The 24,261-nt window shown below is 56.1% G+C and overlaps 1 protein-coding gene across 15 annotated transcripts; it reads right to left on the bottom strand.

The window, feature by feature from the left end:
- Positions 1-456: 456 nt before the first annotated feature.
- IKBKE (inhibitor of nuclear factor kappa B kinase subunit epsilon) lies at positions 457-22,808 on the bottom strand. 15 transcript variants are annotated; one of them, XR_012330841.1, is made up of 24 exons: positions 22,579-22,805; positions 20,113-20,227; positions 19,296-19,436; positions 18,799-18,928; positions 17,604-17,785; positions 16,972-17,132; positions 16,060-16,170; positions 15,583-15,762; positions 14,809-15,005; positions 14,526-14,690; positions 13,982-14,046; positions 13,800-13,891; positions 13,553-13,639; positions 12,902-13,009; positions 11,156-11,231; positions 10,928-11,040; positions 8,993-9,069; positions 6,361-6,400; positions 5,519-5,620; positions 4,107-4,203; positions 3,249-3,361; positions 2,959-3,030; positions 964-1,263; positions 457-784 (listed from the first exon to the last, which is right to left on the bottom strand). XR_012330841.1 is itself a non-coding variant. In XM_033852671.2 (24 exons), exons 3-24 carry the CDS (start codon positions 20,197-20,199, stop codon positions 1,230-1,232), a joined length of 2,430 nt encoding a protein of 809 aa, XP_033708562.1. In that variant the 5' UTR covers positions 20,200-20,227; positions 21,892-21,981; positions 22,579-22,805; the 3' UTR covers positions 457-1,229. The 15 variants fall into 15 exon arrangements, 10 of the variants coding, with proteins under 10 accessions (XP_033708562.1, XP_033708561.1, XP_073658563.1 ...); XM_033852671.2 differs by adding an exon at positions 21,892-21,981 and having other exon boundaries at positions 457-1,263; XM_033852670.2 differs by having other exon boundaries at positions 457-1,263.
- Between the last annotated feature and the right edge of the window lie 1,453 nt (positions 22,809-24,261).

The following is a 24,261-nucleotide window of genomic DNA, read 5'->3' as shown; positions in this document are numbered from 1 at the left end:
CGATGCAGGGAACACTGTCTGGGAAGATCCCACATACCGCGGAGCAGCTGGGCCCATGAGCCATGGCTGCTGAGCCTGCGCGTCCGGAGCCTGTGCTCCGCAACGGGAGAGGCCACAGCAGTGAGAGGCCCGCATACCGCAAAAAAAAAAAAAAAAAAAGACCCTTCTCTGTAAGTTCCAGGCCCTCACAGAGCTCCCCAGATGACAGGGAGCAGAAAAAGAGGAGTGGGAAGGCAAGCCCTCCCAGCAGGAGGGCATGGTCCCTGGGCTCCTCTCTGAAATCAGGGCCCATCTAGGGGGAGGCAGGAAGGCAGGAATCAGGAAGCGAGCAGTCCTGCCCCCATTTCCCAATCCTCCCCCTCACAGATCCCCACCCTGTGCAGTGCCTGATTGGTTGCCAAGCACACCCAGCTGAGCCTTCCCACCTCCCAGATGCAGCCCCGTGAGAGCCACTCAAACAGAAAGGAATGTCAAGTTTATTTCACTTCTTGAAGATGCGGGCCTTGATTTCCTCAGGGCTCTGGACTTACGGGCCTGTGCTAATTGGCACGGCTACTGTTGACACTGCTGGCTACAAAGCCCAGAACCCGGTGGTGCCTCAGAGGGACAGGGGAAAGGGTCCCTGAGACACTGGCATCCGGCCTCGACCACGTGCTTTCTCAGCCTTAGGCTCAGCCAGACCAGAGGAGAAGGGAACTTGGGCTCTGTCATGCCTGGGGCCACGTGTGGTAACCCTCAGATATCGTGGGAGCAGGGAGAGGGCTGTGTGTTCAGTGTAGAACACCTTAAGAGGAAGGAAGACTGAGATGAGGTCGTTTGACCCCAGGAGGCCTCCTCTTCTGTTCCCTGAGGAGTAAAGCCCCGTAAACCAGAGGGGGTGGGAGGGAGCGGCTTTCGGAGCCTCTTGTCCCCACAGCCCGGCCAGGTTCAGCTATACAGGCCAGGGCAACAGAGGAGCTGTACCTGATTCCACGTAAGATTCAAAGGTCAGCCTGGGCAGTGGGGCCAGGATCCAGAGATGGCCTGGTGCCCCACGTCCTGCTGTGCTGCTTCCCGAAGAGAGGCAGTGGAAGGTAATGCTGGCAAAATCTCCTGGCCGTCAGGCAGGAGAGAGGTAGGCTGATGAGATGTGACCAGGTATCGTCCTGTGTTGGGTCCCCCAGTGCAGGCAGGAGAGCAGTGTCTGAACGATTCTAATGCTTCAGGATTCCTCGTGCACCCCCCAGAGTTCAGATGTCAGGAGCCGATGGGACCCTACTTAACCTGTAAAGAGAGGCTCAGGTTAACTTCCGCCCAGGTAGAGAAGCCTGCCGACCATACTCCAGGGCCCAACACAATCAACTTCCAGAACACCAAGCCATTCGAATCCTCAGCTCTCCTCTTGTAGCATCTGTGTCCACCGACAGGAACTCTCTGGTTCCCATCCCTGACTACACGTTAGAATCATCTGGAAAGCTTATAAAAATCCCCAAATCCAAGCCGCACCTAGAGTCTCTGGGGACAAGACCTAGGCATCTGTACTTTTAAAAGCTCCCTTGGTGACTCCAATGCAGCCAAGGGTTAAGAGGAGGGGAAAAGGAATTCAGATTGTTTCTTTAGGCTCTTTGGTTACAGCTCTGAACAAGGAAGCAAAAATTCACTAAAATAAAATTTTGAGCTATCTGTAAATAGACTACATATCACAGCGAGAGAAATTTATGTCAGCACTAAAATTATAACTTCCTGCCCCTGAGGGCTAATTTGGAAAGTTTTTCTAAGAAGCTGTCAAATTTCCTCTTTGCAGACATTTAAGAGGATGGGTTCTCCCCGTGCTGGAATGGAACGTGGGATGTCCTCAACCCAAGGACCCTCTGAAACTCCAGGAACAACCGTGAGCTCTGCTCCTGGCTTCCCTACCTCCTGGCCCCAATTCTGGCACCCCAGACTGGCGTGACCTCTGGGGAACACCTACCATTTGGTGAGTCCCCCTTCTGGGCACCCTCCCCACCCCAGCACATTGCATATCTCATCCTGTTTAATCCCTGCATTAACACAATGAGGTAGGAATCACTATGCCTATTTTTCAGCTCAGAGCCAAACAAACCTCCCAGGGTCACACAGTTTGTAAGAAGCAGAGTCAGGGTCAAACCCCGTTGGAATCTCTGCAGACTCTTTCCACCGTGCCACTGGTTCCCAAACGGGGAAGTGACAGACATAAGGATGATGGGGAGGACGTGGGAGGTGCGTGCACGCACGCGTGAGCGTATATATGTGTAAACAGGGCTGACTTTCAGGGCGAGGACCATCCTTGATTCTGAGATTGTATTCTTCCTTCTCTTTGGTGTTAAAATGCACCTTATAAAGGGGGACTTCTAGATGGCATGGATTTTTCCCTTTCAATTCTGCTTACTGGGTAATGTGAGAAGTTGGTCACTCTGTTATTTTCCAGTTTTCTTTTGTGAATTTTACTGGTGTACAAAAGCCAAAAGGCTGAGCCCTGCTGCATCCGCCAGCATCTTCCCCAGTACCTGCCCACTCCCCCCTGCCCCTCAAGGAAGGGACTCGATCAGGTGATGATGCAGAGTCTCTAACACTGGGCCTGCAGCCCTGCGCAGTTCTCCCCAGCTCTGTGCTGCGTTTCCTGGTTCATCACCATTCTGAGGATGGTCGTAAAGGTGACAGGAGCCGGTTTGCATGGGGCGTGAGGCAGAGTCCATGTTCACAGAGAGCTGGACACAGCCGCAAATCCACGTGCCTCCCAGCCCCCATCTCTGACTGCACCGAGGCGCATATCCTCCAGACTACGGTGAAAGCCTACACCTGGTGAGGACACCGACTCACCTGTGCACAAGGCTCTGCTGTGACTGGAATATGGGCCCCCGTCATCAAGCCTGCTCGGGGATGCACGGGGCCTGTGCCCCAGGGGCGAGGGCAGTCTGAGGGCCCAGCCTCCCCACTGCCCGCACAGCGGGGTCTCACCCTTCGATGACGCGGTTGTTGTCCTGGAGGTCAGACGCCAGCACCTTCATCTCCTTGCAGAGCTCTTGCATGCTGTCCAAGGCAGAGGCAAGAGAGGCGGCGGTGGCTAAGGCCCAAGTCGCTCTGCCCAGACACCTTCCAGGGAGGCCCCCCTTCCTCCACAGCCCCACCGAGCCTCATTCCTGCCTCCCGGGCCTGGCAAGAGGCGAAGCCCCTAACACACACACACACACACACACACACACACACACACACACACACAAGCACACACCCCTCTCTCTGGCACTTACTGGAGAACCAGGTCCTTTAGTGCAGGGCTAGGATAAGGAGCTGTAGTGGGTGGTGAGGCCTGAGCCCCCTTTGTTCTGTCCTGCAGGAGCTGGTGAGATAGCCAGTCAAGGATCTGAAAGAACCACACGTTAGTCAGAAAGGATAAGCCAGCTCATGTGTGGAGGGCAGCGGAGGTGTGGGGAGGGGTAAGAAATCCGTGATACAATGGCCCCCAGCCCGCATCCCTGGAGTGTCAGGAATTTCCCACAAGCCCCTCCTTCTCATCCTGGGAGCACAGCTGGCACAAGCACCATCACTGTGTGCGCTTGTGTTTAGGGGTGCAGACTGCCAAGCTCCTGTTTGTGTCTGACCTGCACCTGTCATGACACAGTTGGAGCCAGGAGCTGCAGAGAAGGGGTGGGGGCAGCCCAGCACCATCTCGGAAAGAATGTGCCCTGTGCTAGGGGCTGGGGAAGAGCATGTGGGCCTTGCTCCTTGAAGAACAGCCCTTCTCTGTCCCTGATGGCAAAGCAAGTGGCTTCTCAGAGCGGCCTGAGTTGGTCTCTTCTAGGAGAGCGGATCAGAAGACAAGGAGCGTTCATATCGCCCCCCTCAGTGAGCCTCCCAGGCTGCACAGGGCAGAGAGGGAGATGTCTCAGCATTTTGGAGCCTCTGCCCTTGCAGCGAGTGGCCTTCAGTCTGAGAACACTAGGAACTGCCGTCCACACTGGTGGATCAGAGACCTCCCATCCACACCAGAGTGTTTGGACTTGGTCAAGGGCAGCTCTGCCCCGAGGCAGGGGAATGGCCCGGATGCCCTCCAGGTGCCCGACTGGTCCAGTTCTCCTCAGCAGCCCCGGGGCCCCGAAGCTCCCCACCTTGCTGAGGCTCTCCTGGGCTCCCTGGGCTTCTGTGTTACAGGCGGCCACGGAGCAGCCCACCAGGCGCAGGTGGTTCCTGGTCTCATGCACCACCCTCAAGAGAGCAGAGAAATGTCAGAGCCTGGCCTACTCACTCTCACCGGGGCCCCCCCAGCAGTTCGGTCACCACACAGACACGGAGGAGAGGTTTTCCAGCCGGCAGAGGCTGGAGCTGGTGGGTGCCAGGCACTGGCCTCCCTCGCTGCCTCTGCCCTTCCAGCGGTGCCCTCAGCCCTCACCTGTCCCAGGTAAGGATGCTGATGAGCACTCTGACCGGGGCTAGTGAGGGTCCTGGCGGAACCACAGTGGGAGCTGCGAATACACCTGTGTCAGGCCGGGCCACACAAGCCGGCGAGGGTGAGCAAGGGCCCGGCTCGGGCTCTGGAGAGGCAGGGACCGCCTGCACTGGCACACTTAAAACGGGAACTGCCCACGTTCCCATTTCCAGAGCAGATCAAAGTGAAGACTCTGTTATGAATTCTCTTCTCTCTCTAAGTGGAGGGAGAGAGGAAGAACACTGCCCCACGGCACAAAACATACACCAAGTCCTGGAGGGGTTCGACCAGTGGTCGATCCTCAGCTCTGGTTACACATTAGAATCACACAAGGAGCATTTAAATACTGCCATCCAAGCCCTACTCCAGACCAATTAAGTCAGAATTTGGGGTGGCTTGGCTGGGGGAGATGGAAACGGTATTTTAATGTAAGGGTAGGTGAGTGTCTGAGTCTCAGCCCCATAATAAGCCCACAGGTCACGTGGGCCACAGAACCAGCAGCACCTGGGAAACTGTCCTCTTGTCTCAGGAGGGGAAGGGGGAAGGCGCTTGTCTGAGAGGCAGAAGCCAAAACTCCTATAAGGGACAGTGTGCAAGGGGGGTTCTACATAAGGGCCTCTGCCTGCCCCTGCTTCCCAGGCCACTTGTCCTCATCCCAGAGGGATCTTGTGTTTTCCCCAGAGAGGGGGCTTCTGAACACAACCACCTGGGACATGGAAAGAATCTAGATTTTAGAGGCAGTCATACCCATGTGCCAGTCCTGGGTCTGCTATTTACTAGCGGTGTCGTATTAAGGAAGCAACCTGTTCTCTGAGCCTCAGTTTCCTCATCTGTGAAATGGGGTGATAGTATCCACTGCATAGGGTAGACATTGCGGGATTAAATGAGTTAATGTATAGAAATCACCCAGCATCCTACCTGGTCCACCCGGGGCCAAAAAACCACCCCCCCTTTTTTTTTTTTTTCGCTTTTGTTCTTTACTACCACCTCCCTCTCAGTCGGGGCTCTGCAAAGCCCAGGGCTGTCTGAAGCCAGGAAGGGCCAGGCCAGGAGGGCCCTGGGGACCATGAGTTCAAGAGTGAGGGCCAATGTTACCTCATTCTCTTGCCATGCGTGACCAGGGATGCCTGGTACTTCTGCACACGCTCCTCCTGGAACACCTGCAGGAGCCTTTTGGCTAAATGACTAAAATTCACCCTGAAAAGACAGAAACAGAGGCACAGAGATGAGAAGCCAGAGCCACCTGAGCACAAACCTAGCACCCCTGGGTCTTCATCACCCAAATGTCCAGCCCCTGGCTCCACAGCAGGGCCGCCTCTCCCAAGGCGCCCATCCCACTTAATGTGCATCATGGCGAGCAGAGTGGCTGGCACAAAGCAACTCCAACAGAGGGATGTGGGAGAAGGACAGTGGACCTCAGGGAACACACACGCTCTTGAGCTCAGCCCCCAGAGGAAAGGAGAGATGGTCGAGTGTGTGTGTGTGTGTGTGTGTGTGTGTGTGTGTGTGGAGTCAGGGGTGGGGGCAGAACTGGGGGAGTGAGTCTCCAAAAAAGCATAAAATCATGGAGGACTTCCTGGAAGAATAGAGTGTCCAGGAGACAGAGAAGCAGAGGGAAGCCCAAAGGAGAGTCCAGGCAGAGGCCAGAAGTAGAAAGTAGTAGGTGGTAAGTCAGCGAGGACACCTAAGGAAGGAAATTCTTCAAACAATCGTGTTCATAGCAGAAGTCAGTCCAGTTCCATCACGACTGCTGCTGAGAAACCACCCTCCCCTGGCCCCAGACAACCTTCCCCAGAGGCAGTCAGCCCCTTTCCTCCTGCCCAGCTGTGGCCTGGGCTCAGGGCCCTTTACCACCTCTTGTCTGGCACAAAGACTCGCTCTGCCCTGGTGATGCCCACCCTCCTGCTCACCCGCCTGCCAGGGGGACAGGCACTCACTTATCCAGCTTGTGAATCTGCTCCTCGTTGTAGCCAAGCCCTGAAGGAAACAGACAGGGCCAAGGTCACCTATTCAAGCAGTCAACAGAACCGAATGGCGCAAGGGTTGGCAACAACTGCAAAGCGAAGGCAGCAGCCTGGGCCCTGCTCCACGGAGCTCACAGCCCAGCGGAACCAGGAAGGACAAACGGAGGGAAACAAGCACCCAAGACACTGCATTATGACCAGGTAGGGGTCCACCTGGGCCAGGCAAGCCCGCAGTGGAGGGAGTGGAGGTAGGGAGTGGAGGGATGGGTGCTCGGGGAACACTTCAGGTGGACAGTGGTGGATGAGACGGGGCTTGAAGGATGTGTGGTCAGCCCTGACCCCTCATCCAATCCCCTTCCCAGCGTGGCTGATGCCTACAGCCTACTGACCCCATCCCTGAATACTCAGGCTGCAGGCAGAGCCACCTGGGCTCTGCAGCAATGCGCTGGATAAGCCAGGCCACCACCCTCGACCTCCGCTTTTCAGCCCAGCCACTTCTGCCAGAAGGAGAACTTTTGCCAGTAGGGCTGAAGTTTCCACTACCTTGGCAGCTTCCTGATGCTCTCTGCGCTAGGGAGATGCTGCCCCCTCCTGGGCTTCAGGGGAATGGCCTCTGAAGGCCAAGACGAAGTGAGGAGGAGATTCACCTTGCTGCCTGCCCCCACCACTCCCCTGATAGCAGAATCACCTCCCTGGCCTCTTGGTCCTGGGCCCTGCGCTCAGCCAGCTGACTTATGAAGTCCAAGCGACTGATCTGGGATGAGGCCCAGCTCTGCCTCCTCTTAGCGGGAGGCTATAGGCAAGTGATTTTTGCCTCATTCATCACATGTAACACACAGGATGGGTGTGAGGGTAAAGTGAGAAAGTGCCCTGAAAACGATGGAGCATTTTCCAGAATGGCATCTTTCCACACCCCAAGTGTTGGCGGTTAAGTGTTATTCTTCCCGGTTCATTTTTAACTTTAATAAAGGACTCTTGCAAACCAGTACAAATCAAACTCTTTTTGAGGCTGTAAAGTGGGGTGGTTTAAAGCACCTGGACCTAGGTTGCTTGGGTTACTTAACCTTCCTGTGTCTCAGTTTCCTCATCTATAAAACGGGGAGGGTAACAGTGTCTAGAGCATTAAATAAATTAAGAACATGCAAAGCCCATCGGACTGTGCCTAGCACATGGGAGGCGCTCAGAAGTGTCATGGTCACAGGATGACGGAATCCCAGTGACGGAGGCAGAAGAGCCTCTGAAGGTCTCCTAAAATCACAGCAAAGGTGGCCAACTGGGTGTTAGGCCAGCTTCTTGAGCCCAAGGTCCCCCTGGTTTCAGGGAACATGGGAGTCTCAGTTCTCCTGTCTCCTGTGATGCTCCCCCTCCAAGGTCAGATCCAGAGGCGGGACTGAGTTTCCCATCTTCTAGAATCTGCACGTCCAATGCGGTGGTCGTGTGGCGGCTGAGAACTTGCAATGTGGCCAGTACGGCTAATGTGACTGCTCACCTGAATTTTTAATTTTAATTGAATGAATTTGACTAAATTTAAAAACTGTACAATGTTTCTTCCCCATCAAACACAGCTTTATTATTTTGGTAAGAGTACATTTCATTTTGTTAAAAAATGAGCTTCCAAATAGAGATGGCCAATGAGTGTAAAACACACGTGGGATTGTGAAGACAGCACCAAAGAGAATGTAAAGTATCTCTTTAATAATTGTTTCTATTGATTACACGCTGAAATGACAACTTGAATATATTGCATTGTATCAAATATGTTATTCAAATAAATTTCACCTGTTTCTTTCTACTTTTTAAATTTTGGCTACTAGCAAACTTAAAATTACAAATGTGCCTGGCATTGTATTCCTATGGGACAGGGCTTTTTAGATAATCCTAGGGACAGAAGAGAATTTGCAGTCAGGCGCAAGCCCTCAAGTATGGATTTCCTGCACATTAGGAAATGCTGGGGGGCATGGATGGGCGAGAGTGTCGGTGGTCGGTTCCTGGAGTGTTAGCTCCGCAACCCCGAGAGTCACCTGGAGCCTCCCCAGGCTCCCCCCACAACCCCCGCTGCCATCAGCCCCAGCCCTGGGTTCGACCCTCCCCTAGCCCATGATGGGCGAGAAGCTTCCCATCCCTGGGCCTGTAAATGAGCTGCCCCTGCCCAGAAGGTCTTAGTGAGGCTCCGTAGATAATGCAGGCCAAGTGCCTGGACTCATGACTCCATGGTATTTCTCCCGATCCTCCCTTTTCTGGAAAGCCTGACTAACACTTCAGTGAGCCGAAGTCACAACGGATAGGGAAACACTCCTTAAACTGTAAAGGGCCCTGCAAAGGTGAGGGGTCTCTTTCAAGGCCACCACGTCTATAGCATCCAGGCCTCAGCTGAGCCCCGATGTGGCAACAGGCAAAGGTGGAAAGGCTTCATGTCCCTCACTGGGGAGCAGGCAGCGGCCTTGCCCTAGACCAGTGGCACCCGGGCACCACGGAGTGCCACCCGCGTAGTGGGCCTCCAGCAGCGCCACTGGATGGAGTGTTAGGGACAACCAGCTAACCCAAGGGAAGGAAGGGGGGAGGGAGGGGAGAGCATGAGGAGTGTTTTGCTCTCCCTGTGGCTCACCTGGCCTCATCCTGGATTTCTTGAACTGTTTGTAAATGAGATACATCTTGTCCAAACAGCACTGAATCTGCTGGATGCTGTGGGCACGAGACAGGGACCAGGTGATGGAAGAATCAAACAGCACAGGTAAAGGGTGAGGGAGGGGAAGGGATGGCGGTGGGAGGAGGGAAGCTGTCTCCCTGCAACAGGAGCCTCACTGCCATAGTTTTGGGGGCCAATCTGGGAGTGACTCTTCTGTTTCTAAACTTGTTTGAGGTACCCTCGGGTTAGCCATCCAGTCACCTCTCATTCCTGTGTTTATTCTTTCTCGCTTTCACACACACACACACACACACACACACACACACACACACAGGAAGAAGCCAAGCAGGACAGGCGACAGGAAAGTGGCCTTTGCTACACAACAGGGCTTGAGAACAGGCTCCGGGAAGGAGCCTTGGACCCTGAAACAGGAGAGCCTGGCGGTGGCAGCTGCGTGTGGGAGCAGAATAGGAACTTCTCTTCTGTCACCTGGCAAGGGCAGAAGTCATGCTTTCTGAGAATACCCAATGCCTGGTACATAGAAGGGACTTCAATCATGAATCAACAACCCTTGTTTAAAACAAGAATGAATCAAGGTCTTTGGTCCTGCCTGCAGGCAGGGGAATTCGGGATATGACCTCTCCACCCTCTTGGCCTGGGGTTTAAGGTCATTATTGTTTCTTCCTTCCCCTTTTCAGGATACAAACACTTTGTCTGAGATGTTGAGGGTGTTTGTGGGTGGGGGGTTATCCCTCATCCTCGGGCCTATTTAGCTCCACTTCTTCCCTGCAGCTCCTCCCAGGACCCTGTCTCAGCTATTTCTGAAGCTGGACTTGGGGCACAGCCCAAGCGTGTTCCCAGGACCCTGCGGACCCCAGACTCCTGCCCTCCTGGAACCTGGGGTGGACAAGACCCCAGGTCCAGTCTTTATCCAAAGGGCTTGAGCCAGACGTATTCCAAATTCAGAACTATCTTCTGATTTGAGAAAGGTGGTCCATTATACATACACTATACTGTGGAATTCCCTCAGAGGGCATGGTCTGGGGCAGTACTCCCTCATCACATACCCTCAGTCTTCAGAGAGCTGAAAGAATATTCATCCTAAGTGAGATAAATAAAGACTAGGAAGGGCTTCGTGTCAGTTGAGGTCAGGTTTTACAGCCAAAACAGCGAAGAAACACCCTGTGGTTTTCAGAGCTTTCTGAATTCAGAACTGAGGACCGGGCATGCGGATCTGCCAGGGCGCTGACTGCGGGGGGTGTGGGGCTGTTCCAGGAGCCGGACCACGTCCAGGTCAGAGCAGAGCGGGAGGCAGGGGCTCCACACACCGGGCTGTGAGGGCAGGGGTGCTGGGGATTTTTCTGTCTGTTTAAAGGGAGACTGGGGATTCAGATCTCGAAAATCCCTGGCGCAGGCCAAGCACGTAGGCTTTGGAGGTAGGCAGACCTGACCTGGAGCCTTACGTCTGGCATTTGTCATTTATTGCCTTGTGTCTCGGGGCAAACTAAGCTCCCTGAGTGAGCTTCCTCACCTATAAAAGGAGCATAAGAGTAGTAGTATCGTTATTGTTTTGAGGATTAAATGATAGAAGTAGGAGGACCTATTCGAGGGTCTGACGCAGAGCAAGGGTTCAGAAGAGGTAGGGAACTCAATTATTCTTTTATTTAGAACCATTGCACCTGCTAATATTTGTAATTCACTCTCTAACTCCCAGGTGGAGGCGGGACCCCAGATCTTTTTCTCCTTCTGGCCAGTCTCATGGGAGGCTCTTGTACATTCCTGGATCCCCTACCCCTAGCCCCAGGCCCCAGCATCCTTGCCAAGATAAGGGAGAAGGCAGGCTGACTCCTAAAGAGGCTACTGGGCCTTCTGTGCACCCCCCAAACCCCCCACCAAGAAGAAAATCTCACAGACCTTCTGTCCGCATGTACCTGATCCCGGTTCTTCATCAGCTCAGAGCTCAGGTTGCTCAGGGTCATCTTGGTCTCTGTGATGTTATGGGAACATCTGGAGAGGACCTCAGCCAACTGCGGGACACAAAGGTAGACCCCCGTGGGGACCTCTTCTGGAGGCTCCGATGGGAAGCCTCCCCACACCCCACTCTACGCCTGACAGCCCCTCACCAACCCCAGCCTCACTCACGGTCCGCAGCTTGGACCTCAGCTCTGCGGCCCTCTTCAGTTCCTGGATCTCAGGCACTCCAGCCACGTTGCTGAACCTCAAGGGAAGGGTTAAAATCGACGTGAGGAACATGACAACCAGACACCAAGTGTGTCTTGGATTGGATCCTGGTTGGGATGAAAACAGCTAGAAAAGAACACTTGGGGGCTTACCAAATTTGAGTATGGATGGGTACTACAGAGGAGATGGAATGTTTTGACACAGAGGGGGCAGAGATCATAAGCTGAGAAAAGCAGGTTATAAAACAGCAAGTAGGGCTTCCCTGGTGGCGCAGTGGTTGAGAGTCCGCCTGCCGATGCAGGGGACACGGGTTTGTGCCCCGGTCCGGGAAGTTCCCACATGCCGCGGAGCGGCTGGGCCCGTGAGCCATGGCCGCTGAGCCTGCGCTCCGCAATGGGAGAGGCCACAACAGTGAGAGGACGGCGTACCACCAAAAAAAAAAAAAAAAAAAAAAAAAAAATTCAGGTTCCGCTGTGGGAGGAGCTAGTGGCTTCGGACCTTAGAAGAACCGACAGGTCTGAGCATGTTCAGAAAAGAATGAGATTGCGACGCATGGGAGCTGGGAGGCCTCCGAGGTCATCCAGTCCCCTCATTTTGAAAATGAGAAAATAGAGGCCCAGGTAGGAAAGGCGACAATGGTCTGAGGCTAACAGTGAGTTAATGAAGAGCTTGGGCCGGGCCTTCTGACCCTCGGCCCAGCGCTCTTCCTCGTGGAAGAATGAAACAGGCCTCAAAGCAGGCACTAGCCTGACCCTGAGCTCTCCACACCCACCACGCCTCGGAGGAGGCCTTGGAGCCAGAACTGGAGACACAGCGGCCAGCAGACCCCAGGACTCCAACCCTGGGGCTAGCCTGTCGCTCTTCACACTCGTCAGCCCAGGGAGGGTGGGCAAACAACCAGATGCTCTCTCTATATATTTCTTTCTCACTCAAGAACCTAGAATAGATCCTTGTTGGTCATGTTAGCAAGGTCCAACCTCTCCTCTGGACCCTAGGACCTGCCTGCACTCTCCCCTTCCCTCTGTCCCTCTCCAGTTCCACTCTGGGACATTCTCCACTATGACTGTGGCTTCAGCAAACCTCAGCAGCACCTCCCCACCCCTCCAGTCACGTCTCTGCATAGGGCCTTCCCACCCCAGGTATTTGCTCACATTCTGGCCTTGACAGCCTCCCTTCTTCCGGGTCTTCCTGGCTGCGTCTGCCCATCTCTCGTCTCCCTTTACCCAACCGTCCTGCCATGCGCACATGCTGGGGAAGGGCTGTCCTCCAGGGCCGTCTGCAGGCCTGGGGCCACATCCAGCCCTGGAAGCCCACTCTGTGCCTGGGCAGATGTCTTCTCAGAGGGACTCCACCACAGCGCTGCTGGCGGATCCTGCCCTCTGCAGCCCCTCTTCTCTGTCCCCACTTGAAGGTGGCTCAGCCATGCCGGGGGCTCATCTGGAGACTCTCCTCCCTGCCTGGCCACCACCCTGTCTACCCCACGGTCAGTGTCGCTGCTGCCGAGCGCCAGGTGGAGGGCAAGTCTGCAGTGAGTCACCCTGCTCCTGGGAAACTCCCAGGACCTTCCTGAGGACAAGGGCTGTGGGACGTGACAGGTAGGACACCGGGCCTGTTTGGCACAGTCTCTGCTCTTCTGCCACCACCTGTCACCGGGAGAGGCTCCAGCCACCATCAGCTTCCCTGGGCCACAGGGCTCCCACCTCTCACCTGTACCGTAGCCCCTGCCGCCTTCTCAGCAGCGCGCTGGCCGGTGGAGTCTTCCTGCTTATCTCCAGACCCTCCAGCTTGATGTCCTCCTCCCCAGTCTCTCCCTTTCTGTAACCCACCACGCCTAATTAGCCCAAGTCAGAGGAGTGGAGGGTGTGGATTTCCAAGGACTGGGGAAGGGGATCCCGGGAGGCGGGGACAGTTTCAGGCCCAGAGGAAGCAGGAGGAGGTGTGTGGAGGATGAGACCGCCTAGGTCTCCATCCTGTCAAGTCCAGGGGACCGTGTGTGAGTGTGAGTGCTTCTCCCAGAGTCCTCTCCAGGGCCTGGTGCAGGTGAGCAGTTTAAATCTTCAGAGGGGGGACTGGTAGGACAGAGGCCCCTTCCTGGGGCAGGGAGGCTGCCTCGGTACCTGGCGGGGCAGTGCCCTCACAGGTCCGGCCCCCTGAGGTGAGGGACTGGCTGGTGGGGGCAGGGATGGGGCGGGAGCGTCCTCTCCGTTCTAGCATGGCAGGGAAGTCGGGAGCTCTGGGTGGGAGGGGACAAGGGGCATTGTTGGAAAGATTGGGGTGAGGAACAGACAGAAGGAAGGGCTGATGGGTCTGAGCGGGGCTCATGCCGGCCGCGGCCCCCACCCTGGATGGAACACCCACCTCTCAGTGCCGAGGCTGCTGCTGAGGAAGAGGAGGGCCATCCTCGTGACCTCCAGCGTCCGCCTGCACGTGGCCTGGAGTACCTCCCTGCCAAGGGGAGCCTGAGTCAGAGCTGCTTTCTCCCAGGGGACTGAGGGCACTGTGCCCATAGGCACAGCCCCAGGGCGGTGTTGGAAGGGGTCTGGGCTGCCTGTCCTACCCTGCCCACCCTCCTTGCCCTCCCCACCCAGCCCTTGGGGGTACTCACACGAACCAGTGCAGTCCCCGAAGCATCAGCTCCTGTCCTGTCAGCAAGGCCTGTGCCAGCCGCAGGGCCTGGTAGCCGGCACCCAACACACCCTGAAACACAGAGGTGGGCAGGGTCAGGTCCCGTACCCCGAACCCCTGCATGAACTACCCCCTCCCTGCCACCTGGGGGCAACCCCTCACCTTGGCCGTGTTGTAATCTGACTGCAGGTCCACTTTGGGGACAAACTTGGGGATGTCCAGAGCAGCTGCAGATAAAGACCTGGTCTGAGGGGGCTGCCTGTCCGGCCCCGGATGAGGTCTGAGCTCATCATTCCTTATTTCCAGCTCACACTCAGCCCTCGCCACCTATCTGCCACCTCAAGCTTCCCAACTCACCTAGAGCCCCGACCTTCTAAGCCTTAAAGGCACTCAATGTGCTTCTTTACAATTGCAGTCCCTCACTGCCCCCTTGTGTCCACTCTGGAGAACTACAGCCTCATGCCCAAGGCCCCATCTCAACAGCAGAAAATAGGCTAAAAGCACCCCTCACACTCCGGGGTTTCAAGGTCAATTCCCCTCCCAGCCTTGGAGACCCTGAAGAGGAGGCATCATTCAAATGAGAAGGAGTGATATTTTTGCTAGAACGTGGAGGACAAAGCTCGGACCCCTGACCACCTTCTCTTCTCTCCAGCAGCTTAGGCTCCTGCTTCCTCCAAACCAAACTATTGGAGGCTTCCCCACCAACCACAGACTGTGGAGACCACATTGAATCCACATCTCCCTGTTTCCATTGTAGTTTCTTTCCCAGATCTTTGGACGCTGCGAAGCAGGTTGGGCAGGCCACCAGCCCGAGTCACATGGCATTTCAGAGGCGTATGCAGAATTAGAACCCAGATCTGCCTTCTACACCCTGGGGACCCAAAGAAACACCCACAAGAAAATGAATCAGTATCCTGGATTATAAACCCCTGCCCCTTGGAAGAGAATGTGAGGAGGAGAAAAGATAAAGCCTGGGTGGCCCTACTCACGGTCCCTGAAGGCCAGCCCCTTGGGGGTCTCGCTGACCATGCTGAACAGGGTCAGGGGGCTGCTTGCTGTCGTGTGGGCGATGTGCTGTGCTGAGACGCTGGGCTCGAGGACACAGAGGTGACCCTCAAAGAGGTACTCCTGGTGCTGGGGGGCCACGTTGGTCTGCTTGTACACGGCCTCCAGAAAGATGGCTATCCTAGACACACCAGAGGCAGAGAGAGGGGAGGGGGAGGGGAGGGCATGTCAGCAGGCAGGATACAGGATCAGGGTGACCTGAAGCCCAGCTAAGACTTTGGGTTCTGCTTTTCAGAGGGAGGGACTGTGTGATTTTTTCTCTAGGGCGGGGAGATGAAGGACAGAGCTCATGTCTTATAGTGGATGGAGACAAAGTGGGGATAGAACTCAAGAAGCCTTCACATCTCTTCCTGCCACACTTCCATTAAAACTCACCTAGTCCCATAGCATGCTCCAGAAATACAGGATTCCATGAGTAATACACTGGGGAAATGCACGCCCCCCCCCCCCCCCACACACACTCACACACACACCCCTCAGGAGATCTATAATGCATCAGCTTTATAAAGTTTGCCGAATCTCTCAAGTCCAGCAGCAAGGAGGCCTGTTTAACATTAACTTGGTGGAACTAGTATTTTTCCAAAGTAAGATTGGACCCAGAAGCTTCCAAATCTAAACTGCCCACAGAGCACTGCCCAGGACACGCCCCTGTGCTTGGGGAGACAAGGCTCGCGCCGCCCTCGCTCGCGCCCACTCACGTGTTGTGCGCGTGGATGTAGACATGGTGCACGACGGCCTGCGGCAAGGAGAAGACGTGGACGACAACTCGCTGCAGGATGTCACTGGTCTCCGCAAAGAACTGGTCGAAGCCCCAGCACTTGGCCTGCTCCACCTCCAGGATGTTGGCCAGGATGGGCACCAGCTGGCTCTGCAGCCCCCTGCCCCCCGGGACATGCAGACTGTCAGGGGCCGGGGCCCGGAGTTGGCCTCCTCAAGTAGGTAATAGGGGCCTTCCATGAGAATGTCCTGAAGGGCCAGGGCCAAGGGGTGGGATGCAGAGGAAGAGCTGGAAGGGTCTTCCAGCATCCAGATGGAGAAACTGGGGCTAGAAAGGGAAAGTGGTGTACCCAAGCTGCCAGCACACAGGGTGCTCCGCCGGGCCAGGCCTCAGCTGAGAGAAGGACATCGGCCCAGACTTGGGTCTGTGTCTGCCCCTCCCGCAGGGTCCCACTCACATGGACAGCTGACAGGTGATGGGGAGTGTGTAGCTCCACTCCAGGGGCCCGTTCTCCAGCCTCTGAGTGCCTGCGATGGCTCCGGCTGGCTTCTCCGTGGTGATCCGGTACCTGGGGGGAGACAGGACCAAGGCAGCAGGAGCCTCCAGCCCATCACACTTCAAGGGGTGATGGACTCAGCCCGGAGGGCTCAGGGCACTGGGGCAAGTCACCCAGCTGCCCCGAGGCACCCTGAGAATGCAACTGAGAGTCTGGCTAGCAGTCCTGATGCTCCCAGTCAAGTTCTCCACGCTCTCCTCTGTCCATTTCCTCTGCCCCCTCACCACACATCCGTGCCCACCTGCCTCCACACCTGCGCCTGCACTGCGCTCGGCCCCCGTAGCCTCCCCTCCACCTCACTATTCCAACCTCCCCTCCCTCCAAAGTCCAGCTACCCTGACAGCCCCCATCCAAGTCACAGCTTGACCCCTGAGCTGAAGGGGCATGGACCTTCCTGCAAATCCACTTTAAATCTCTTTTGCTCTGGGTCTCCAGCTACTTCTGTATCAGACAGCAGAAAACCATGAGGGCGCCGGGACTTGGGATCAGGAGGCTAGGTCCTTGCCCTTCCCCTTTGCCCCTGGCAGGCTCTGCAACCTTGGCCAAGTCGCTCTGGGAGCCTCAGTTGAGATGTGGTGAGCCACAAATGGAGGGGGGTGCTCAAGGGAAGCCCTGAACTAAGTTCTCCCGTCAGGAAGGGACAGGGCTCAGCCTCTTGTTTGATGGACTGATATCCAAGGATCCAAAAGGAGCCTGCGTCGGGGGCAGACCAGGAGGACCGTGGAGTCAGAGGCAGAATAGGGGACACAGCAGGGACTAGAAGGGAAGGCCCGGGGTCCGCCCCTTCGCCCGCTGCCCGGTGGCCCACCGTACATGATCTCCTTGTTGCGTCGGGGCCCTCCAAAGGGGACGAAGGGCAGGCTGCCAGTGGCCGCATGGTACAGGGTCACCCCAATGCTCCAGAGATCCACGGCGACCCCAAAAGCTTTCTGTTGGGGCTTGTGAAGCACCGCCCGCTCATACATGTCAGGGTGCTGCAGGAGGGGGAACCAGAGAGCTGTCGTGGAGGGGGAAGGGGGCAAGCGCCTGAGCACACCCCACTCAGACCCCCTTCTCCCACCTTCAGGAGGAAACAGAACCGTCAGAATGCATCTCCTTTGTCATCTCAGAAATGGGTGTGGCATGTGCTTATCCAAAGCACCCCTCCCCCCAACCCCAGCCTCTGCCCTGGGGGAAGAGGTGACCACCAGTGCTCCATCCTCCATGAGTATCCTATCAAGGACTCAACTGAACAGGGAGGCCTGGGCAGGCTGCAGCATTGCCTTTCGGCCTTAGAGAACAGAACAAATTGTTCTGGTTGGGGATAGGGGGTGAGAGGTAACCCTGCTGGACACAGGGAGATTGGACAGAGCCCCTTGGAGGGGCACTGAGAGTCACACGGTGAGGGGCAGCCAGCTGCAGGGGAAGCCCTCCGCTCGGGCAGCGGGTCCCCCATGCCCGCTCACCAGGTACTCCTCGGTGCCGTAGACCGAGACGAACTTCTCGTCGTCATCCAGCTCCCGGGCTGCCCCAAAGTCCGTCAGCTTGTAGATGCTCTGCCCCTCCTCCCCGACCAGGCGCATGATGTTCCCGGGCTTGATGTCTCGGTGGACGATGCCGTTCTCCCGCAGGTGGTTCATGCCGGCCACTGGGACAGAGGGAAGGCTGCTTAGTGGCTCTGGCCAGGGACAGCCCAGTGTCAAGGCTCATCTCGGGGGAAGGATCCACATAGACAGAGAGTGGCAACTCACGGGCCACCGGGGCCACAGGAGCAGCAGGAGAACAGAGACAGGCACAGAGCAAAGGATGGGGGTCCCAAGGAGGTGGGGTGTCGAGGTCCCATTGGGGTTCCCTAAGAAACTGAGAGGAATGGTGGCTGTGTCTCCCAGAGGAGGGCACTCTCCTCCCTACCATTTTTTAAAAATTATTATTATTGTTGTTAATTGCGGTAAAATATACCTAACATAAACTTTACATTTTAACCATTTTTAAGTGTACACATCAGGGGCATTAAATGCACTGACATTGTTGTGCTACCATCACCACCATCCACCTCCAGAACTTTGTCAACTTCCCAGACAGAAATTCTACCTATTAAACACTCACTCCCCATCCCCCCACCCCAGCCTCTGGCAATCACATTCCACTTTCTATCTCTATGGACCTGACCTCTCTAGGTCCCTCACATAAAAGGACTCATATAGTAGTTGTCCTTGTGTGGCTGGCTTTTTTCACTCAGCACAATGTCTTCCAGGTTCATCCATGTGTCCTTTCTAAGGCTGACTAGTATCCCATCATACGTATATCCCATATTTTGTTTATCCATTCAGCTGTCTGTGACATTTGGGTTGTTTTTGCCTCATGGCTATTGTGAATAATGCTGTTATGAACATTGGTGGACAACCTCTTTTAAATTTTATTCTGAAATTGGAGTTTTAAACTGCTGATTAGCAGGAATCAGACACTTGGGTTCTGTCTGTTCATTAGCATCTGTGCCAGGTCTGTGAATGGGGAGCCTCTTAGCTTCCAACGTTCTACTGTGTTTGGATACTTGTTCCAGAAATGCCACACCCCTCTGGGCGTCACCTGCTGCTGAGCTGGGTCTGTGGCTGGCCTGTGGCGGGGAGGGGCGTCCCTGGTGGGAGTCAGGGAGGGGCTTACCCACACAGCGCAGCACCACCAGGAACTCGTCCTCGGGCAGCCCAAAGGCGTTCTCAGGGCTCTCCAGCACACTCAGCAGGCTGCCGCTGGAGCAGTACTCCATCACCAGCACCTTCTGCCGGCTGCCCCCCTGTAGCGGACAGAGGGAGGCTTGGGGAGGAGGGCGCTTCTTCTCCCCTTCCTCAGGATGGGGTGGCTCACCCTAGAGCCCACAGCCCCCATTTCTCTAGGTCTCCGCTTCCAGCTGGCCTTCCTTCCTTCGGCCTCAAACTGAGCCCAAGGTCACCTTTTTCAGGAAGCCTTCTTTGATTAGGCCTCACTCCCCATCCTTACTTTGCCCCCAGGCCCCTGGCACCCTTTACCCCTCTCTGGCCAACATTCTGGCCGACCTGCAGATGAGCATGTGCCCAAGTCTCTATTATTATGTGACCTGACCCTTCCCAGCCTGTCAGAGTCGAGGACAAGACCGTCTTCCTCTGACCAAGCACTGGACCCACCGTCTCCTCCACCGCAAAGAGCTTGATGATGTTCTGATGGTTCAGCTTCCGCAGGACCTCAAACTCCCTCACCTGCACCTCGCGGGGTCGCAGGTAGCTGGCCGTGTTGAAGACCTTCACAGCAACCAGCTCCCCAGATTTCTGCCATGGGGGATAACATAAATGGCATCCCTGCCCTGGGAGCGCACCCCCTCCCAGGCCTCCGTTCAGCCTCTCCCGCCAGCCTAACCCCAGGGGTGAGCGAAGGCAGCCTGGTTGGGGCTGGGGGCTCCCACCCTCAGCTCCTTCCCCTCCTCAGAGGGTGCACAGCCTGTCCCGCAGCACTGGGAGATGACAGGAGCTTGGCACCCCTGGGACCCTGCAGGGGATGGTTTGTTGTTACTGCTACTGTCGCTATTGGCAGTAACTACGGTGGTAGCTAATACTCCTTGGCCTTAGCAGCAACGTTCTGTCTGGCTTCAGCTCTCAAGTACAAGATAGTGCCGTGCGTCTCGTATTTAGTGCAGCTCTCCGTCAGAATAAAGGCAGGATAAATCCAAACGAGTCCCACTTCCCACCTCTGCTGTCCCTAGATTTGCTGCCACCTCCCCTGGATGTTGGCTTGTGTCTTCATCCCTTTCTCTCCAGCCCCCAACCGTGCCCGACAGAAGCTTCATCCCGAGGAGCCCTCTTCAGATCCCCACACCTCTGCTCCACTTCAGAGGGTGCAGAACAAAGTCAGAGAACCCTGCCCAGCCAGCTCACACCACCCTTCGTGCCCACTGGGGGCCGACTTCCTGGCTGCGAGGGGGCCGGGGTGGGCTGGGCTGCGTCCTACCTTATTTCGGGCCTTGTACACACTGGCAGTGGCCCCCTGACCCAGCAGGTCATCCGTGTGCCACAGGTAATTGACGGTGCTCTGCATCTCTTGCTCCCAGCTGGCCGGCCACCTTCTGCTCAGAAAAAGAACATCCTGGGGTCTAGGATTCCACCCCTGACCTGGGGTGGACACTGGTGGCCTGACAAGTAGCCCTGCCAAAGACCACCCCATGAAGGGCTCCATGTGGCCATTCCAGAGGCAAGGGGGCAGGGGAAGTGTGAAGCACAGAAAGGCTAAGTAACTTCTCCAGAAAGAAGCACAGCCACTGGGCCCTCAGACCACAGCTGGGGCCTGTCCCACTGCAGGGCATTCTACCTGTCCCGACTCCCCAGGTCCCTGTCAACGCCCTCCCCAGACAGGTCGTTCTGCGGAGACAAACCCCTTTCTCTGTCACTTCTCCCAGGCACTGCGAGTTCTAGGGGTTTGGCATCCAGGCCTGGGATTGTCCCAGGAAGCAGAAATAGTGCTTGAAGCAAGAGCCCCAGGTCAGACAGTGTCAACCACGTCACCACAAATCTCCAGGATTGCAACAGGAGCCTGGAGCCCCTCCCCACTGCTCGCCTGGGCCCACCACTTCCTGCTGCCGTCAGCTAACATGGCCAGGTCAGAGCTGCTCAGGAGAAGAAAGCGCTGCTGTGGAGAGAGCGTGTGGGTGAGTGTGAGTGTGTGTGAGTGAGGATGTATGTGTGTACTTATGAGTGTGTGTGTGTGTGTGTGTGTGTGTGTGTGTGTGTGTGGAGGGGGTGGGAGAGGCAGGAGGCCATCAAATCGAAAAGCTCAGGAGCCTGTGGAAGGATCTGAAACCGCTCTACAGCTCTGTTTCCCATCTCTGCCCTCATCCTCTTCTCTCCAAAGGCCAGTTCCTCTAAAGCAGTTGGCTGCAGAGAGTATAGCCTCAGAAGTTACATTCGGTGCTTCTCTGAAGAATAGGGCCATGGCTGGTCTTTATGGGATGGCTGGGAGGAACATAAGAAGGGCCACCACCCCTTAAATACTCTCAAATAAGGCTGAACTAGACAGGGCTGCTTCCTCTTCTATCACCTTAAAGGTTGTCAATCCTAGGGTCACCATGCCTGGAATCTCGCTGTTCCTTAGCTTTGAGCCTTCTCTCTGTAATCTTTTTTTGTTTGTTTTTTTTAAATGGAAATCCTGAGGAGGTCAATTCTTTGAGCCGGAGGCCACTTGGAGAGATCGGAGGTCAATTCCAGTTTCAGAAGATGTATTAGTGTTTGCATTTTATAGAAGCAGCTGAGGGGCTGAGTCTTTATGAAGACAATGTAATAGCTGAGCAGGAACGAGTTGGTGAGCTTTTCCCCTCCGAGGCTGAGGAGGAATCAGCCCGCGGGCCTGGGGCTGTGAAACCAGGTAGAGCATCCTGAAATCAAGGCCAAGGGCCCAGCCAGGGGAGATTTCACCACCTTCAAAATCCTCCCCAGGGCTGGTGCTGGGGTAGAGCACAGCCGAAGGTCTAAGGAATGGGCAGTGTGGCATAGAGGGCAGAGCCTAGACAGGCTGGCATGCCCTGGGCTCTGCGCCTGGCCCTGCCAGGGCTATGCTTAGGAGCTGATGGGCAGCACATCTGGCCGGGTCTGCGTGCTCTGTGCCTCCCAGCCCAGCAGCTGGTGCACAGAAGGGCTCACTATCCTACAGCAGCGGTTGGATGGATGGGAGCCAGGAACCCGTCGTCCCACCCACCTTCCTCCTCCTCCAGGCTCTGCAGTACCTAAAAGCACTTACCCTGTGCTCTGAGCAGCCCCCGATCAGGCAAAGACTCTCCCCAGCAAGTGTGTGTTATGCTTTCTGTCTGTGGCAAGTCCAGGAGCTGAGCTACACCGGAAAGAGGAAGGCGGATGAGAGGCACCCCTGGGCGCCGTTTGATTCTCAGCCTCCGTCAAAGGCCCCCGGCCCCAGCCCTTTAACTCTTTCCTGTTTGTCAACCTCTCCCACAGAGCTGGGGGTTTCCAGCCCAATTCCCCAGCTCCAGGAGACTCTCCTCGCCACTCCCACCCCCAGGACCTGGGCCAGTGGGAAGGACCCCAGGAGAGGTGAGGGCAGGCACGAGAAGAAGCCAGGCAGAAGAACAGTACAGAGGCAGAGCTGAAGGCTGGCTTCGGGTGTTGGGAAGCAGAGCTCCGGAAGGGAGCATCGTAGGTAGACTGCAGCTCTCCTCTACGCCACTCCTTCCTTGCCTCTCATGGGCCTCCAAACAGTCCTTGGCAAGGGTGCCCACCTGAGATGGAGCACAGGGCACCTCTGGGGGCGTAGGGAGGAGCCGCCGCCGCAGAGAGATACAGGGAGGGGACGTGGGCCGGCCCGGAGAGCAGCTGCTGACAGGCCAGCACCCCGGCACTCTGCTAAGTGCTGTCTTGCAGCTGCCTGGCGCCCCGGCTTCTCCATTCAACGCCCTCCCTCCCATGGACTCACCCCATCTCGGCTGTGGGGCATGCAGGCTTGTGGGACTGCGTGACGCCCCCCGAGCTTTCAGGGCTTGTTGTCATTCATGGGCAGCGCCCATAGCATCCTGGTGGCCACGGGCCCCGGGAACCTGAAGACGGGCCAGTTGAAGTGGCCGCGTGCCACCCTGGGAGCTGGGAGAACTGGGAGCAGAGGCCGACACTCAGCTCAGCTCGCTGCCGGCTCTCAGTTCTCTCACTTCCTGATTTCGTTCTTTCTCTCTCTTAAAGAGACAGAGGCAGCTGGGCTGCCGCCACTACTCCCCGGCAGGAAGGAGATAGAGGATGCTCTGAGCTCCCAAGTGGAGGCAACAGGCCCAGAGTCTGAACCACAGAGAGGCCGGGCACCGAGGCTGAGTGGCTGTGGTGGGCCGCTGGATGCTATTTCTGTACCTGCCATGGTTCACTGGAGCAGGGAAGTTCAGACTCAGCCCCTACAGAGCAGGTTGCTCCAGTTAACCAAGTAGACAGCTGCCTGGGAAAGTGAACTTCCCACACCCAGGGGTCTCAGGGAGGTCCAGGACCTATGACCAGCCACTTCTAGAAGTTGGATCTGACTCATCTTCCCAGTGAGCCTGCAGAGGTCCAAGAGCAAGCACTGCCCTCCAGCATGACCTTGAGCACAGTATACGACCCCTGCCAGACAGTCTTCTCACCCAAGGCATGAGAATGGTAACATGACACCATTGGTTGTGTGAGTGACATGGGACAGTATATTTGGAAATGCACGGGCAACTGGAAAGTGCTTTACAGAAGGCACTGAGGCTCATACACCTTCGGTAATTTGTCTGTGATCTTCAGAGATTGCTGGGGCTGGAACGCAGGTGTGTCAACTGCCCATTCAGGACTCACTGCCTCAAACCAAGTTCCCCAGGAGGCTGAAGAGGTCTGCCTGGCTCTGGTCAGCTCCGAGATGGCAGTTGGATAAGAAATGGTTAAAGCCAGGAAATTCCATGTTTCAATAGAAAGCTGGAGGGACTTCCCCATGGCCACACCTGGTGGTTTCCTCTGGCAGCCCCACCCATAGTACAGTGACACCAGAACGGGGAGCCCAGTTGAGAACTGCCTTGTGCTCACATAGATACACTTACTGATGCCCACCCCCCTCCTCGCAAGCAGCCAGGGCTACTGGGTGCGACCCAGAGATGCTGTCCTGCCGTGTCTGACAGCAGGACTAGGAGAAACGTCCCTTAGACCTCTTGTTCTTCACCCAGGATTCCCAGTTTTCCCCCTGCCTGGCATACAGTAGAATTCCACTTCCTTGACACCCTCTGATTAGGCGGGGCCATGTGATTTCTTAACCAAAAGCATTTAATTGCTAAGGCAAGACACCATGCTCCCCCCCCAGCCCCTGTGACAGTGTGATTCTGTTAGATGTGGTGACTGCCCTCTCAGTCTGGGTCCTCGAGTGACCACAGAGCAGAGCTCCCCTGCTGGCCCACAAGGGACATGTAGCTTTGGTGAAATCAACCCTTTTCATTTTTTTTTATTTTTTTGTGGTACGCGGGCCTCTCACTGCTGTGGCCTCTCGCGCTGTGGAGCACGGGCTCCGGACGTGCAGGCTCAGCGGTCATGGCTCACGGGCCCAGCCGCCCCGCGGCATGTGGGATCTTCCCGGACCAGGGCACAAACCCGTGTCCCCTGCATCGGCAGG

This window comes from Tursiops truncatus, chromosome 1 (assembly GCF_011762595.2).
Source record: "Tursiops truncatus isolate mTurTru1 chromosome 1, mTurTru1.mat.Y, whole genome shotgun sequence".
Lineage (NCBI taxonomy): Eukaryota > Metazoa > Chordata > Mammalia > Artiodactyla > Delphinidae > Tursiops > Tursiops truncatus.
The sequence above is the reverse complement of the archived record's forward strand: the minus strand, read 5'-3'. Positions and strand labels throughout refer to the sequence as shown.

Coding starts and splice junctions, on each gene's coding strand:
- IKBKE (XM_033852670.2), bottom strand. CDS start 22,652: ATGACAACAAGCCCTGAAAGCTCGGGGGGCGTCACGCAGTCCCACAAG. Junction 17,786..18,798: donor GGTGGTGCTGCGCTGTGTGG/GTAAGCCCCTCC, acceptor CCTCTGTCCCAG/TGGCCGGCATGAACCACCTG. Junction 9,070..10,927: donor CAGGTACATGCGGACAGAAG/GTCTGTGAGATT, acceptor TCGTGCCCACAG/CATCCAGCAGATTCAGTGCT.